Source organism: Papaver somniferum, chromosome 2 (assembly GCF_003573695.1).
Source record: "Papaver somniferum cultivar HN1 chromosome 2, ASM357369v1, whole genome shotgun sequence".
NCBI lineage: Eukaryota > Viridiplantae > Streptophyta > Magnoliopsida > Ranunculales > Papaveraceae > Papaver > Papaver somniferum.
The window spans coordinates 185,282,958-185,298,999 of NC_039359.1; the positions used below are offsets into that span (position 1 = coordinate 185,282,958).

General features: G+C 35.0%; 1 protein-coding gene across 1 annotated transcript; it reads right to left on the bottom strand.

Moving 5' to 3' along the window:
- Positions 1-1,931: 1,931 nt before the first annotated feature.
- LOC113349987 (40S ribosomal protein S15) lies at positions 1,932-4,033 on the bottom strand. Its single transcript, XM_026594036.1, has 3 exons — positions 3,820-4,033; positions 3,655-3,712; positions 1,932-2,410 (listed from the first exon to the last, which is right to left on the bottom strand). The coding sequence occupies exons 1-3, from the start codon at positions 3,963-3,965 to the stop codon at positions 2,162-2,164; spliced, it is 453 nt and encodes a 150-aa protein (XP_026449821.1). The 5' UTR covers positions 3,966-4,033; the 3' UTR covers positions 1,932-2,161.
- Positions 4,034-16,042: the final 12,009 nt, after the last annotated feature.

Consider the following 16,042-nt stretch of genomic DNA (forward strand, 5'->3'; position numbering starts at 1 on the left):
TAATTCCAAATTCACACACAACATAAAGAAATATTTGAATATTGGAAACTCAGTTTTTCTCTAGGGACCGGTTCTACCATGACTCCCAAACTAAGTTAGAACCGATTATACCATGACTCCCAATATAGGTTATGACCGATTATACTCTATTTCCCAATACAAGTTAGGATCGGTTGCACCATGCCACTAGATATAGGTTATGACCGGTTATACCATGCTTCCCAAAACTAGTTAGGATCGGTTGTACCATGTCACTCAATATAGGCTATGACCGGTTCTACTTTGATTCTCAACATAAGTTAAGATTGTACTTTGATTCTCAACATAAGTTAAGATTGGTTCCACCTTGTCATCTTGCAATATTCATAAGTTACGATTTCCCTTTCGATTATGAAATAAGTTCTTACATTTACTTCCTTAAACCAATGTGATAATACACAGTTTCCCAGGATGAAATCACACCTATATCTCACACATAATCAAATAACTATATACATAGATTATGTTGATGTCATATTTACGAAGTTCAAAAGATAAGCGTTATACTTCATAATTCAATATAATTCCTTGATACTTTGATCATAATGCTATGACCAAGTCTAATCACTAGAGTGTCATAAATATAGCATCGAATGTTATGTTTTCAATATAAAGTGACTTGAAAGACACGTTAGGAATGGAAAGAAGTCAAGTCAGCATTATTAATCTCAAGTGGAAGGATGATGTCTTCGTTGTAGTCGTTACGTGTTCACATTCTTTAGGTCTTCAGAGTAATACTTGTAAGTCTCAACATTCCTAGACTTACTAGTCTAACCTGAACGTAGGTAACTCTAGTAATTAATCAAGCGATTCTAGATGAGTTTTGATACTAAAATATGACAACCAAACTTGATATACCAACGCTTGATGGGTTCAACCGAGCTATGCTCTAACAGTAAGCACATCCAATGCAATTCACAAATTCAATGCTTTAGTGTTTAATGTCAATGTCAATCGATATCGACTAAGGGGCGAAATTGATGATGAAGTTATAGCGAGAGCTCTGGAGGAATGGTGTAGATGGAAAGGGTCAATTATGAAGCTCATTTCAACGTCCTTAAGGTGATGGAAAGATTCAAACATTTTGTAAGGAGAGTTGTCTAAGCTCCAAGCTGGAATAATCCAAATGCATGTCAGTCTTCAACAAACCTCTCCCTTCGTCGATGACGAGTATTAGTAGATTTTGTGGGTAAATCATATGTAAACCCTTACGAGACAAAACTCGTCTATTAGGGTCACTTAACGATTTAAAGGTTTATTGCACATGGTAAGTGCAACCTTGATTTCTATGAAAGTGGGTTAAGATAGAAATTCAGAATAGCTAATTTACTTTTTTAATGTAACAGATTTCCAAACTGAGTACTATATTGCGTTAAAAGATTTTAAATTAATAAAATAATTTAAACCTCTTAGTTAATGAAATTGATTCTCCTCGTCCAAAGTACTATGAGATTGTGAATTATGTCGTAGAGTATAACCTAGATGTGGCATTAAAAAGGTCAAACAAGCATTTAAATTTAGCAAGGATGTGAACCTCATTTCCGTTACCCGGCGAGGATATGGAGCTCGCTCCAGTAAAGCGGGGATTCTAACCTCGCTGTCCTTGCTTTTTAAACTTTTTTGGCAGGGGATTATTTCTTCGCCTATGTCAGTGTTCCCTCTAAGGTTCTTGCCACGGGTTTTGTCCTTTTCACCCTACTTCCCTCCTCCATAAGAGTCAGCCTAAAAGTCCAACTATCTAACACCAAAGCTTTTCGATTCACCTGTACAATCCTGATGTCAGATTCATCAAAGACATTATTGGACCTCCAGGCACATACATTGATATGAATCGCGCCAGCTAAAGCCTAAAGGATAAGGAATGGCCAGTAAAGGAAAAGTGGTCAAGTCAATTTGGCCAAATAATATACTATTGTTATTAGCTTTAAGACACACACAATTAACATGAGAAGGCAACAAAGAGACAGACATGATAACAAGGCATGCCGATATTTAGGTACTCTATTTTAATTCGAGCAAATTTAAACTAATACATTATGAATAGCCAAGACTAAAACAGTGTCAAAACAGTATGAAGTACAACTCCAAAAACATCAAAGGGAAAAATATAAGATTTAACACTCTATTTTAGAGGAATAAATCTAGAGGAGTGAGTGGCACCAATACCAGGGCGCCCATGCTTTACTGGCTTGTACGATATTGAGAACTCAGCAAGATAATGGCCAATCATTTCAGGTTTGATTTCAACCTGGTTGAAGGTCTTACCATTGTAGACCCCAACGATGCTACCAATCATCTCAGGAACTATAATCATGTTTCGAAGGTGAGTCCTGACAGGTTCTGGCTTCTCACCTTGAGGGGCATCCCTTTTCTGTTCAAAATTATCAAAGATACAATAATCAAAATCGACTGAAAAACAACCAACTATTGCAGGTTAAAAATATCAAGTGTGGCAATCGCTAGACCACAAGGAAAATATACACATACAAGCCATTTAAGCACTTGAGGTGTTTATAATCATATTCCTCATTAGAACTATTGACCATTTTGTAGTGTTATCTGCATGAACTTTGCTTGAACCATCTAATCAATGGCTTTGATTCCTACTATTACAGTCCAGTGGTCTAATACCTTTGTACGTAGGTCGTTTTGAGATTCACATGAATGGCAAACTTTTGAGAATAGTTACCACAACTACTAGAATCAAAATGAGAGAGATACATAATGAGTCAGCCGGATCAAAGTTGCTCTTTCCATATAACTCAACTCTCATATTCCTCGTTAGAACTATTGACCATTTTGTAGTGTTATCTGCATGAACTTTGCTTGAACCATCTAATCAATGGCTTTGATTCCTACTATTACAGTCCAGTGGTCTAATACCTTTGTACGTAGGTCGTTTTGAGATTCACATGAATGGCAAACTTTTGAGAATAGTTACCACAACTACTAGAATCAAAATGAGAGAGAAACATAATGAGTCAGCCGGATCAAAGTTGCTCTTTCCATATAACTCAACTCTCATATGCACCACTTTTGCACCCAAGTGACCTCCTTAACAATAGGAGGTAGTGTTTTTACACAAAATCAGCAAACAGAGAATGAACTTTGCTTAAACCATCTAATCAATGGCTTCGATTCTACTATTGCAATCCAGTGTTCTAATACCTTTTTAGATAGGACTTCTTGAGATTCAAATAAATAGCAAACTTTCGAGAATAGTTACTACAACTACTAGAATCAAAATGAGAGATAAAGTTGATCAGTCAGCATTCAACTCTCATATGCAACACTTTAGCACCCAAGTGACCTCCTTAACATGAGATACAAAAGAAAAGGACAGGTAGTGTTCTTACACGTAATCAGGAAACAGAAAATGTAGCATATGAACACCGAAACATTTCAATAACACATTGCACCCTTCAATATCTTCTATATATACAATCAATACTAAAATAGTACAATAACTTTTAAAATGTGTTCATGATCCTACCAGCTATCAAAACAGAACACAGCTTTTCATTATCTATTAATAAAAAACCAAATTTGTGCTTTTCCATATCAAACCTAAACTCCCTAAATAACTGATAAATAAACGGAGGTAGAAATCATTACCGCTTTGCGCAGTTTCTTGATCAGAGCCATTGGCTGTCTCTTCAAACCTCTCTGAAACCTATCAAATACATCAACATAACACGAAATAACAAAATTGAATTAATTTTAGATTCTCTATTTGTGTAATCAAAACGCACAAAACTGTGGAGCAGAACGTATTATTACCTTCTTCTAGCCCTAGCAGTGAAGAGCTTGACAAGGTCATCAGTTGACATATCAAGTAAGGCATCTAAATCAACACCCCGGAAAGCAAACTTCCTAAATGTTCTCCTCTTTGGTTGCTCTGTTGCGACTTCAGTTTCTGGATCCATAGTTGCAAGGAAGGAGATGCAGGAACGCTAACGTGCCTAAAACTTATCTAAATAGTATACCACCAGCAAATGTAAATTAGGGTTTAAGAAATGGTACAAAGTTTGCTTTATATATGTTTGGAATTTGGACGAATTTGGGCTCAATTTTGTAAAATATTATTGGGCTGACCGATTGGAGGGTCCAAAAGGCCCGATGGGAAGGAGTCTCTTTTATTGCCACTTTTTTCTAAAATGAAGCCTAACACAAATATGTAATTTAATAAAAAGGTTTAGTGTGATGAACATTTTGGTTATTTTTTCACTAGATAAAATTGTCCCTTCCTTTTAGTCCAATTACTATAACTCTTTATATATTCTATTTTTCAGATGTATAATTCGCACACAAATTACAATATATATAACATATCCAAAAATCCGTGCCTTGTAATTTTAAAATTTTTATCTCGATTGAAAGACTTTAAACAGATCTACACAATGAGTACAAACAACAATATCAAATTTAGATTTACGAAAAATTCGGAAGTGTTCATCCTTTTAGGCACAATTTTTGAAAAGTGAATACATAGCTATTATGCAAATCACCACAAAGGATGCATAACACATTATGCAACCATATTTTGATTTATGCATCAACTAAATTTCTGTTGCAACTAATAAAACAATGTACTCCCTCCATTTCGGGAAAAAAGTGATGGTTTCACTTTTTCAATTTGGCATATTTATCTTATGTTCTGTCGGCCCTCCCCGGTGATAGTGGTGTTCTAGTTTGTACGAACGTTCTTTGGGCACTCTAAATTTTCCATCATTTTATTTTCTTTTGAGTTTTGAGAATACCAAAGATAAAAGGGAACGGTAATTCACTTTTACTTTCTTGGATTGTGTAAAATGAAATGAAATTTCTTTTTTTTTATCGTATAAGATTTTATATGACATGTTTTCCCCATCTTGTAAAATGAAATGAATTTTTTTATTTTCAGTTACTCTTGATTTAGTTTGGATTTTGCAATTTTTTGTAAAAGGATAAAATAAATACTCCCTCCGTCCTATTATTAGATGACCTAGTTTAAGTTTGCACAATTTTTAAGGAAAGAAAGGGAAAAGAGTTTTTTAAGGATTTTTTTACAATTATACCTTTATCGATAATAACTAGTGAATTTTGAAATGATTTATCTCTTAAACTACACCACGTATGTCCGCAAACTTCTTACCATTAAAAAGCATTTTAAAACACCTACTTAATGAATATAAACATACCTATAAAATTATGCATATTTCTTATACTAACAATAATCAATTAAAAGGATAATTTTAGAAATATCTCCTTGTTTAGTGATATAGGTTATCCATTATGGGACAAAATCTAAAAGTAAATAGGTCAACTAATAGTGGGACGGGGGAGTAAATAAATCTTTTTTGGTATAAGTCATCCATTATGGGACAAAATCTAAAACTAAATAGGTCAATTAATAATGGGACGGGGGAGTAAATAAATCTTTTTTTGCTGGAAAAAGCAAAAAAAAAAAAAAAAAAAAGATAAATGTTTTTCTGTAAAAGAAAACATTTGAATGGAAAATTACATAAAATTGTAAACCATTTGGTCTTTTACGGAGTAGTATGTTTGGGTTAAATTTTGAAAACTTTATAAAATGCATGGGTTGAACTGGCCAACAGGTAGGGATGAACCAGAAGACGTTTGGTGGTGAGGAAACGAAACAGACCCAATCCATATCCTGATAACATATGTCATGTGGTTGTATTGGTAAATCTGTTCTTAAGCCTGCTCCATTTGAATCAAATGTTTGGTGTGATATTGAGAAGTTACATTGTCTTTCAAACGTCCACTACTCGGAGGTTCAAGCACATATAAGAAAATACTAGGACCTCAAGAGAGATGCAGGAGTTACTCATTTCAACAAAAGAGAAACTTTGACCATTTCAGGCTCGAATACCTTGAAGACTTCACGCCAATTGATCTTCCAAAACCCTGGCTCATTTTACCATCTCAGGTTCAAATACCTTGAAGATTTCACACCAATTGGGCTTCCAAAACCCTGGCTCATCCATGGCTCAATGTTTCCCATGGTGCAAATTCTTTTAGATGACATTCAAGCAATAAACCCAGTTGAGTACGAAAAAATTCTTTTTAGTGTTCATTTCAAAAGGGTTCCAGTAAACTACATCACGTTAAAGCTCTCTTTGAAATAGTTCGTCCCGCTGGTCGTATGTTATACTATAAATCTCCCTATTGCAGAGACTATGATGAGAAAAATGTGGAAGTTCTGGTACAGGTTGATATCATATATAGACAGTTTGTCGTATGGAACCGACTATGAAGTGGAAGGGAATAAGACATGGATTGAATTTCATTACACCCTCCACCCTTTCAGGCCATGTCAATATTTTCCTACTCTTGATGACTGCAAGGAGCATTGTAACTCTAGAAGGCGTGAAGTTGTTGGGCAAAAACCCTAGAATGAAGCAAAAGAATGGTCCCAAGAATCACCCTATCACAGGAGGAAGTACTTATGGTAAAAAGAAAGGCACAGACCCATCTGCTGGTAGCTTAAATATCTCATCCCATTTATTCAACTCCCATAACCCCCAAATTCGACAGCAAAATGTCTAGTCACAAAAATCTAATTTTCCTCCCAAACGGGTGACGGTCATGTCACCAACCCCCCTCAACATGCCAGTCATAAACCTAGGCCTGTCAATATTTGTCCGATATTCGGTATCCGTTTCCGAGTATTCGAGATCCTATAGGATTTTATCTGTTTTATCGGATATCGGATCGGATATTTTATCGGATATTTCTTCCTTAACATATCGGAAACGGATTAGACCCCATCCGAAATGTTAATATCCGATATCCGATAGTATAGGAACTTATTTATAATTTATCCTAATTTCGAGTCTAGTACCGGATATTATCGGATATTGTCGGATAAATATCCCATAAGTGTCAATTATGAAAATGTTTTACAAGGGTTTTTAAGCTTTTTTGTTATAACCGGATACTATCGGATATCCGACAGCTTAGCCTATCGGAATCGATATCTGATTTTGATATCCTATAGGATATTATCGGATATCGAATATCCGGTAGTGCTTAACATGTCGGATATCGGATTTCTAAATATCCGACGGATATTCTTCCATTGACAGACCTACATAAACCCTTTAAACTCAACACCGGTGTTCTTCCCGTATGTTGATCCCAACCCGAGTTTTGGACCCAACCCGAATACTAGACTCTCACCAGAAACTCCATAAGCTGAAATCATTCCCAAAAGGTCATCTTGGACCAGAATTTCAAAGGAAAAAAAAAACAGACTGATCAAAATTCCTCATCTAGCTCTAATCCAGTGATTTCTAAAAGAAAAACGCTAGAAGATGATCACCCACCTTTCAAAAAAATCAAAAACCAATCACTTTATTTTTTGGTGCTATTAAAAACCTAAAATCCTTAATCTCGTCTTCCATGAAAGAAATCCCACCAAAATTCAGAAATCTTTGAAATCTCAAACTATTTCCAAAAGAAAGAAGATGGGCTCCGCAACCAAATCCAAAAGTGGTGTTGTACCAGATGGAGGTCGTGACCATAAGTTTGGGTCTAAGATTTTACCTGAAGAATCTAATTTCAATCTTCAAATTAAGGTATGACTTTTCCTTTCTATCACGTCTATTTAAATATTCTATCCTGCTTAGATCAATGTTCTTGATATTGTATGCATCCTTCCTTCTTATGCTGTGTGTTTCTGGAATGTTGATATCACTGTTGTTATAAACTTTAATCTTTATTTACACTCTTGTCATACTTTCCTATACTTACTATCAAACCATCTCGTCACCTTCTCTTATCATGTTGTATCCTATTTTTGGCAGTTTATAGCTATTCTCTCTTGGAACTGTCAAGGTCTAAGACCTAAAGATTCTAGACAATAATTATCCAAAACTAATTTAGGATTCTATGTCTAATATTGTTTGATTTGATGAGACTAAACAACAAAGTGAATTTGTTTATAAAATTATGAATCAGAACCTCTTCTACAATGTCTGCCTCGAACCACCCATAAGCAAAAGGGGTGGCCTGGTTGTGTTTTGTGATAAATCCATAAAGCTTGAAATGATACATCAAAATGCAAATAGATTGTCTGGTTTGGGTAGAAAATTCTAAGTTTGAATGGCTCCTTACATGCATGTGTGAGTCTCCACATCATGAGAAGAAGGAAAAAAATTGGACTTTGGTCCAAACAATGGCAGATGTTGTTTCCGTAACTTGGATCATTTTAGGTGACATAAACCAACATCACTTCTTTCAATTCCATATTCAATAATCTTAGGATGACTGATATAAGCTATGCAGGGTTCCCCTTTACTTGGTCTAACCAACGGACTGGTTCGAAACACATAGAGCAAAGGCTCGATAGACGTATGTCCAATGTTGATTGGACCTCTCTCTTTCCAAATTCCAAGCTTTATAACCTTCCTCACATAAGATCAGATCATTCTCTAATATTGTTGTTAACCGAGTCTCAACTCCATCCTGGATTCAAGCCGTTCTTTGGTCTCTTATTAGAATAAAAAAGCTGTAGAAATGTCATTCAGAAGATCTTGGATCTAGTATAGATGGCTTCCATGCTTTCAGGTTAGTCAGCAACCTCTTTAATGTTAAAGAGGAGGTGAAACTGTGGAATAAGCTCTAATTTGAAGATATTTAGTCTAACATCAATACTCTAGAGATCACCTTGAAAGATTTTCTGGCTAAGCGCATATTAGATGACCCTTTTCTTATCAGCATTAGAGCCAATTTAAAAAATTTCATGACTACGAGGAAGAAATGTCAAAAATCAAGGGCAAAGAAAATTTTATTGCTTTAAGGGATAGGAACACAAAAAAATTTCATCAAAATATTATCACTAGGACTAGGAGAAACAGCATAGACGGACTTTTCTCCTATGATAAGACCTAGTTGGAAGGGAGAGCTTATTTTAGTCATTGTCTTACCTCGCATTTCAGTAAACTCCTTACCACTTCCTCCCATGTCATTAACTTTGATATTGTCAACCTTGTTTCTTCGGCAATCACTGCTGAGGATAATGTTCTTATGATGTCCCCGCCTCTTAGAGATGAAATTCACCATTCCCTTCTCGACATGCCTCCTCATGATAGACCAGCCCAGACGACTTCCCAGCATGTTTTTTACCTAAAGAATTGGAGTCTTATAAACTCTTACATCACTGAGAATGTCCAAGCTTTCTTCTGTCATATGCTCAAGCAACTAAATCAAACCTTCATATCCTTAATCCCGAAAGTCCCTCATCCAATTACTCCTAGTGATTACAGACCCATTAGTATTTGTAATATAGTGTATAAGATCATTTCCAAAGTCTTGGCCAATCGCCTCAAACCTCATCTTGATACCCTTATCTCCCTCTACCAAAGTGTTTTTGTCCAGCAAAGACAAATCTCTAATAAAGTCCTTATGGATCATGAAATCATTTAATCCATGAGGAAAAAACACAGTAAAAAAGTTGAAAAAGCGGGGGTCTAACAACACCACCCAATATTTCACTTAGCAATCTCTATGGACTAATTCCGAAATACTTTCTAGACAATCAACTAGACAATCAGACTCAATCTAGGTAAAAGTATCTCAAGGAGTTAATATCTCTCTCTTGTTTTGATTTATTCAAGCTAATAAAAATCAGCGAGTCTTTAATCAAACACAAGGAATAACTTGGATGGTACCAAAGACCAATATCCAAGGATCAATTAATGACAATCAACAACCAAAGGTTGGATTATTTTAATTGATGATCTAAACGCACAACCTGTATTATTTCAATTATAAAGATAAAACAATATAATGCGGAAATTGAAATAATGCAGACACCAGAAATTTTGTTAACGAGGAAATCGCAAATGCAGAAAAACCCCGGGACCTAGTCAGATTGAACACACACTGATTAAGCCGCTACAGACACTAGCCTACTCCAAGCTAACTTCAGTCTGGACTGTAATTGAACCCCAATTAGTCTCCCACCGATCATAGGTACAGTTGTACTCCCTACGCCTCTGATCCCAGCAGGATACTGCGCGCTTGATTCCCTTAGCTGATCTCACCCACAACTAAGAGTTGTTACGATCCAAAATCGCAGGCTTTGACAATAAACAAATCTGTCTCACACAGACAAGTCTATCAAAGGAGAAATCTGTCTCCCACAGATAAACCCTAAATATTTTGTTCCGTCTTTTGATAATAATCAAGGTGAACAGGAACCAATTGATAATCCGGTCTTATATTCCCGAAGAACAGCCTAGAGTTATCAATCACCTCACAACAATCTTAATCGTATGGTAGCGAAACAAGATGTTGCGGAATCACAAACAATGAGACGAAGATGTTTGTGACTACTTTTTATATCTTGCCTATCGGAGATATCAATCTCAAGCCAATCAATCTGATTGTACTCGTACGATATAAGATGCAAGAACAGATCACACAACTACGATAAAAGTAGTATCGGACTGGCTTCACAATCCCAATGAAGTCTTTAAGTCGTTAACCTGGTTTTAGAAGAAGAAAACCAAAGGTTAAAGGAGAAACAACTCTAGCATGCAAACTAGTATCACACATGAGGTGTAGGGATTAGTTTTGCACAATACTATGTGTCTCCTTTATATAGTCTTTCAAATCAGGGTTTGCAAGTAAGTTACCTTGGTAACAAAGCAATCAATATCCACCGTTAGATGAAAACCTTATTTAGATTCAAGCTAATATTTCTCAACCGTTAGATCGAAAACTTAGCTTGTTACACACACTTGACAATGCACGTTTCTAGGTTTGTTAACCGTACCCAAACGTATGCACTTGTTGGTTCAATAATAGTCAACCAAAAGGTTAGCCATATGAGCATTTCATATCAACCATGTTTTTCTTCACCATAACTAGTTCAAATGACTTGAAGATGAACTAGTTAGAGATTTGTTCAATTGCAAGGAAATCTCATGTACTACACAAGACACAATTGAAGCAAAGATGATTTGATTCACTTAAATCGGTTCATGAACTTTTATAGCCACGGTTTGCAAACTGCATTCCTTAGTATTTTTAAGTTTAAGTTCAGAAATCATCTTCAGATATATAACCTTCTCAAGTTTGCAGACTAGGTTCGCGGACTTAAGTTACCGGGCAGAGTTTACAAACTCCAGCAGAAATTCTCGGGTATGAGAACTTTGCTGGTTCGCGGACTGGGTTCGTGGACTTAGCTTCACGCAAATAATTTGTCAACTCTAGCATAAATTCCCGGGTTTGAGAACTTCGGCAGTTCGCGGACTTGGCTCACGCCATTCTTCCGGTTCTCTTGATCAACAAAGTTCGAAAACTTTGGTTCAAGGAATAGGATTTATACATAAATGTGTTTCCACAACAACGCTTATGTCCACCATTGGTTATGTAATCTAAACTCCGATTTCAATCATTGAACCATTCTTAGAGGATATTATATAGCTGTTACACCATTTCTCGTCAAAGCAATTTTCAAGATGATTGAAACATACCATGACTTTCGTCACATGGTAAAGATAAACTTGATCGAAGCGAAAAGCTTACCAACACATATTTCGAGATATAGATAGGCGAGGTATACTCGAATCGAAATACTAAATGTGTATAATCCAAGTATATATATATAGCATGCGACTTCTTGTCTCAAAGAGTAGGAGATAGAGTATATATACTTTTGAGTGATAGATAAGTTCAAGTCTTCACATACCTTTTTGTCGAGAAGTTCCACCGGTTCCTTGAGTAGTTCTTCTACTTGTATGATGAATCGCTATGAAGTCCTTGAGCTCAACTATACTTTTTATCCTAGTCCGAGACTTAGCTATAATAGACTAGGAATCAATACTTATAGTTTTGATCACTAACATTGACAAACATGATTGAGATAGAAACACATGCGAGTTCGACCGAGCAATGCTCTAACAATCTCCCTCTTTGTAAATTTCAGTGACAAAACTATCAATACATGTGGAATACAAAAAAGATAAGGAAACTTTAGTAGCTTTTATTCCACATGTCTAATCTTCAACATTCCTCGAAATATTCGTCACCTCCAAGTACTCCAATGATCCCAAAGGTTGTAAGTTTAGCATCACCGCTGTTGAAGATCCGTAGCTGTACCAATGAGAAAACATAGTTCTCGATCATTGTTATACAGTGTCATAGTATTATTACTAGGCCTGTCAATGGAAGAATATCCGTCGGATATTAGGAAATTCGATATCCGACAGGTTAAGTACTATCGAATATTCGATATCCGATAATATCCTATAGGATATCAAAATCAGATATCGATTCCGATATGTTAAGCTATCGGATATCGGATAAATATCCGCCAATATCCGTTTCTGACCAAAAAAAAATCAATAATCTGTAAATTTTCAGAGGTGAAATTTAAGTTTCATTTCTCATACACAAACAGTCTTAAAAGTTAAAACATTACTCTTAGATAGTTACTTCGAAGTCTCTCACTCACACATACATGAAAAGAAACACAAGCAAATGCTAAAGAAAGTAAGAAACTTCGAAGCACTAAGTATGATAAGTACTGTCACTCAGTCAATCTCCTCTCCGGTCTCCAACTCTCTTGTCTTCAGTCTTCTTCCGTCTCCATATCTGCATTATAACAAGTCAACATTTAGATAAGATATACAACTACATCTATAAGTAGTAATAAGCAAGATAAATCACTATAAGGGAAAAAATTTCCATTAAAAATTAAGAGGAATAGTACGGTACAGATACACATTTTACAATTGTAATACAAGATAATCTACTCATGCAACCATAAGTTCAGATCCATGTATCAGCACTAACACATTGATTAGAAATATATTAATATAAAAACAAAAGTTGTTGTTTTTCATACAATAACTTCGCTATGTAACCAAATGAACTCAATCTGCATAATTTAAAGCACAGAATCTTTTTAGGAATATATACAGACTCAAGTTCAGCCTCAACCTCAAGCTAAAGTGAAAACTAACGCAACGCAAAATGTCTGAAAGTTTAGGTGAGCAAATGTAATGTAAAGTGTAAACCACAGTTTACATTTCTTATCCCGAACAAGAACATTTTGAGTAATCATCATAACTCATTACATTACTACCTAAAATGAATCAAAATTCTCCTAAAACACAAAACAAGTTAGCTAGTGGATCAAATAATAAAACATTCTAAAGTAAATTAGCAAAAATATGAATCCAAGAGGTAAATTCCAAGTTTGCAGAACATTCTTAAGCAGATGCCATACTATCGATAGTACAATTGAAAATTACTAAATGAAAGTCCAACTAGATGATTACAACACCAAAACAGAGAAAATTCAGTAGCAATAGCTAGATAGAGAGATTTTGTATATTCATCTAGATGTAAAACAATCTTGTGGAGAAGATAACTGTTTCTCCAAGTTGGCACCAACCGCGGCAGGTTATAAAATTACTAGAACAAATCAATTCAATACAACCCTACTAAAAGTAGGAGGAACCATGACAGAAACAAACAGAGAATAGCTACAACGTTTATCTATACACGAAGTATAACCATCCATCATTGATTCCATTAACAAATTTCTTAAAAAGCATAAAAAATATAATCAACAATCAGATAGAATAATTCAAACCTCACCTCATGCAGCAAGCAACACCCACATTCAATTGAGCCAATGAACAAGCTTTTCCTTGCTTGTATTCCTGTCTAAGCTGCTATGCAACAAACAATCCGTCAATACCCCATGTATAATTTCAGTTATGCAAATTAAATTAAAACCCTAACTATAATTTCAAATATACAGAAAAAACACCAAATCTCAAGGAAGAAAAAGAAGTTTAAAAACCCATTTTATAAGTCACATCAAACCCTAACAAATTTCATCCATACATGTAAGTCACATCAAACCCTAATTTTTGATTGCAAGATGGAAACCCTAGTTTCATGACAATCAATGAATCAAACATAAAAATCAAACACGAAGATAATCAATACCTGATTCTGATTGAGTGGGTGAGTGATTTATCAATAGTGACTGAGTGATTGATCGAGATTCGAGACTCAAAAGAGACTGAAAAATGAGAACTGGGAAGAGAAGAAAACAAGAAGAGAAAGGAAAATGAGTCTGTTTACACTTTACTCGATTGATAATAGATATAAATTAGAAAATTACAAGTACGTCCCTATTGTATCGGATATCGGATATTAATCAAACGGATATAGCATAATCTGATACCGATGTGTTAAGGAAGAAATATCCGATAAGATATTATATCGGATATCCGGTAAAACGGATAATATCCTATAGGATCACGAATAATTGAAAATGGATGTCGGATATCGGACTTCCATTGACAGGCTTAATTATTACACAGTGTCAAAGTTCAATTGTATCACAACTTCAACAATAATACTATGGTGATATGTATCACTCTCCCTTAGTCAATACTCTATCTCACATGGAAACCACTCCCTCTTACACAATGATCCGAAAACCATATGTATTTGTAGTGTGAACTACATATTAATTCTCCTCCTTTTTGTCAATAAAATTGGCAAAGGTACAAGAACGGGATCATAATGAAATTTCCGAAAGAGACATTTCATGACAAAAAGAAAAAAAATACATACCAACTAATTTAGATGCAATCATAAAGCCGAAGCTAAATGCATTCATCAAGGAGTTTAAAGATATAAGATAACTCCTCTAAAATTCCACAGCCGCACACCCCTCAAGATATGACCATTAAGCACAATTTCAAAAGAACTCTCCCCCATTTGATGTCATTCCCGATAGAACAACAAGAGCGACCTTAATTTCGAAAGAAAAGAAAGATTTTTATTGGACACCAAAAACCATAAGAATGATTTTCTATATCCAAAATATCAATCAAATTAATCACAAGTAAACCCATGATTAATTTAATCGGAACACACAATCAAATTAAACACAAGAGGTGATCAATTCAATTGATTATGCTCAACATAAGAGAACTTATGGAGACACGAAAAAAACTCAACTAGATTAATTACAGGAGAACCCATAATTAATCTAATTGGAATACACAACCAAACTAATCACAAAAGTAATCAATTTAATTGTCATTTGTTTTTCTCGACATAAGAAAACTTACGGAGCAATAACTAAATAACCAAACAAGATGATTAATTTAGTTCAATATGCTCGACATAACATACCTCATGGAACACCAACTAAGCTAAAAAATCAACTTGGTTGTATAATGCTCAACATAAGATACATTACGGAGCCTCACAGTAATACATAAAATATGGATCAGGGATGATCAATACTGCGGAATACACAAGGATTCATTCTATTTTCAATCACTATTTGCATAACGACAATTAATAGACATAATCCTTGAAAACAACAGATTTTAACCTATCTTCCATAAAAATATTTGACAATATATGCTTAACTTTTGTATTTGTCAAAAGTCCATTCATTCTTTTACCAGTACGTGAATACCGACCATGAACGACTTTATTTTTGACAAAGTATGGGACAAACATGGCTCACAGACGTAAACACCAATATCCCATAACAAATTGCAATATAACAAATCATAAAGATTAATACTGCAAAAACATCATCCTCCAAATATTTTTAGAATTTAAACCAATAAACCTAAAAAAGAACAAGAAGATAAAAAATAATAGCTATGTGTAGTCACTATCATTGGTATTCCAAGCACTAGTTATTCTTCCAACTAAATCAAAAAGAAGACATACTATGCAACAATATCTTTGAGAAATTCCTTATCATTCCCGAACTCCTTGTCGTCAACATCCATTGGAATATAAGGTTCGTGGAGGAAGGAGTCAATACCAAAAACCGTCTTGGCTGATGAGGTCGAACCAGGGCCTTCTGAATTTCCAAAGATCTTAAAATTCAAGCCTTTATTTCACTAATCTCCTTTCTTACTTCCTTCAACTCATCAAGAACATCGGAAAACTTCTGAGAGTTAGAAGGGACATCCCTTGGCTTTCTTGTATTCCT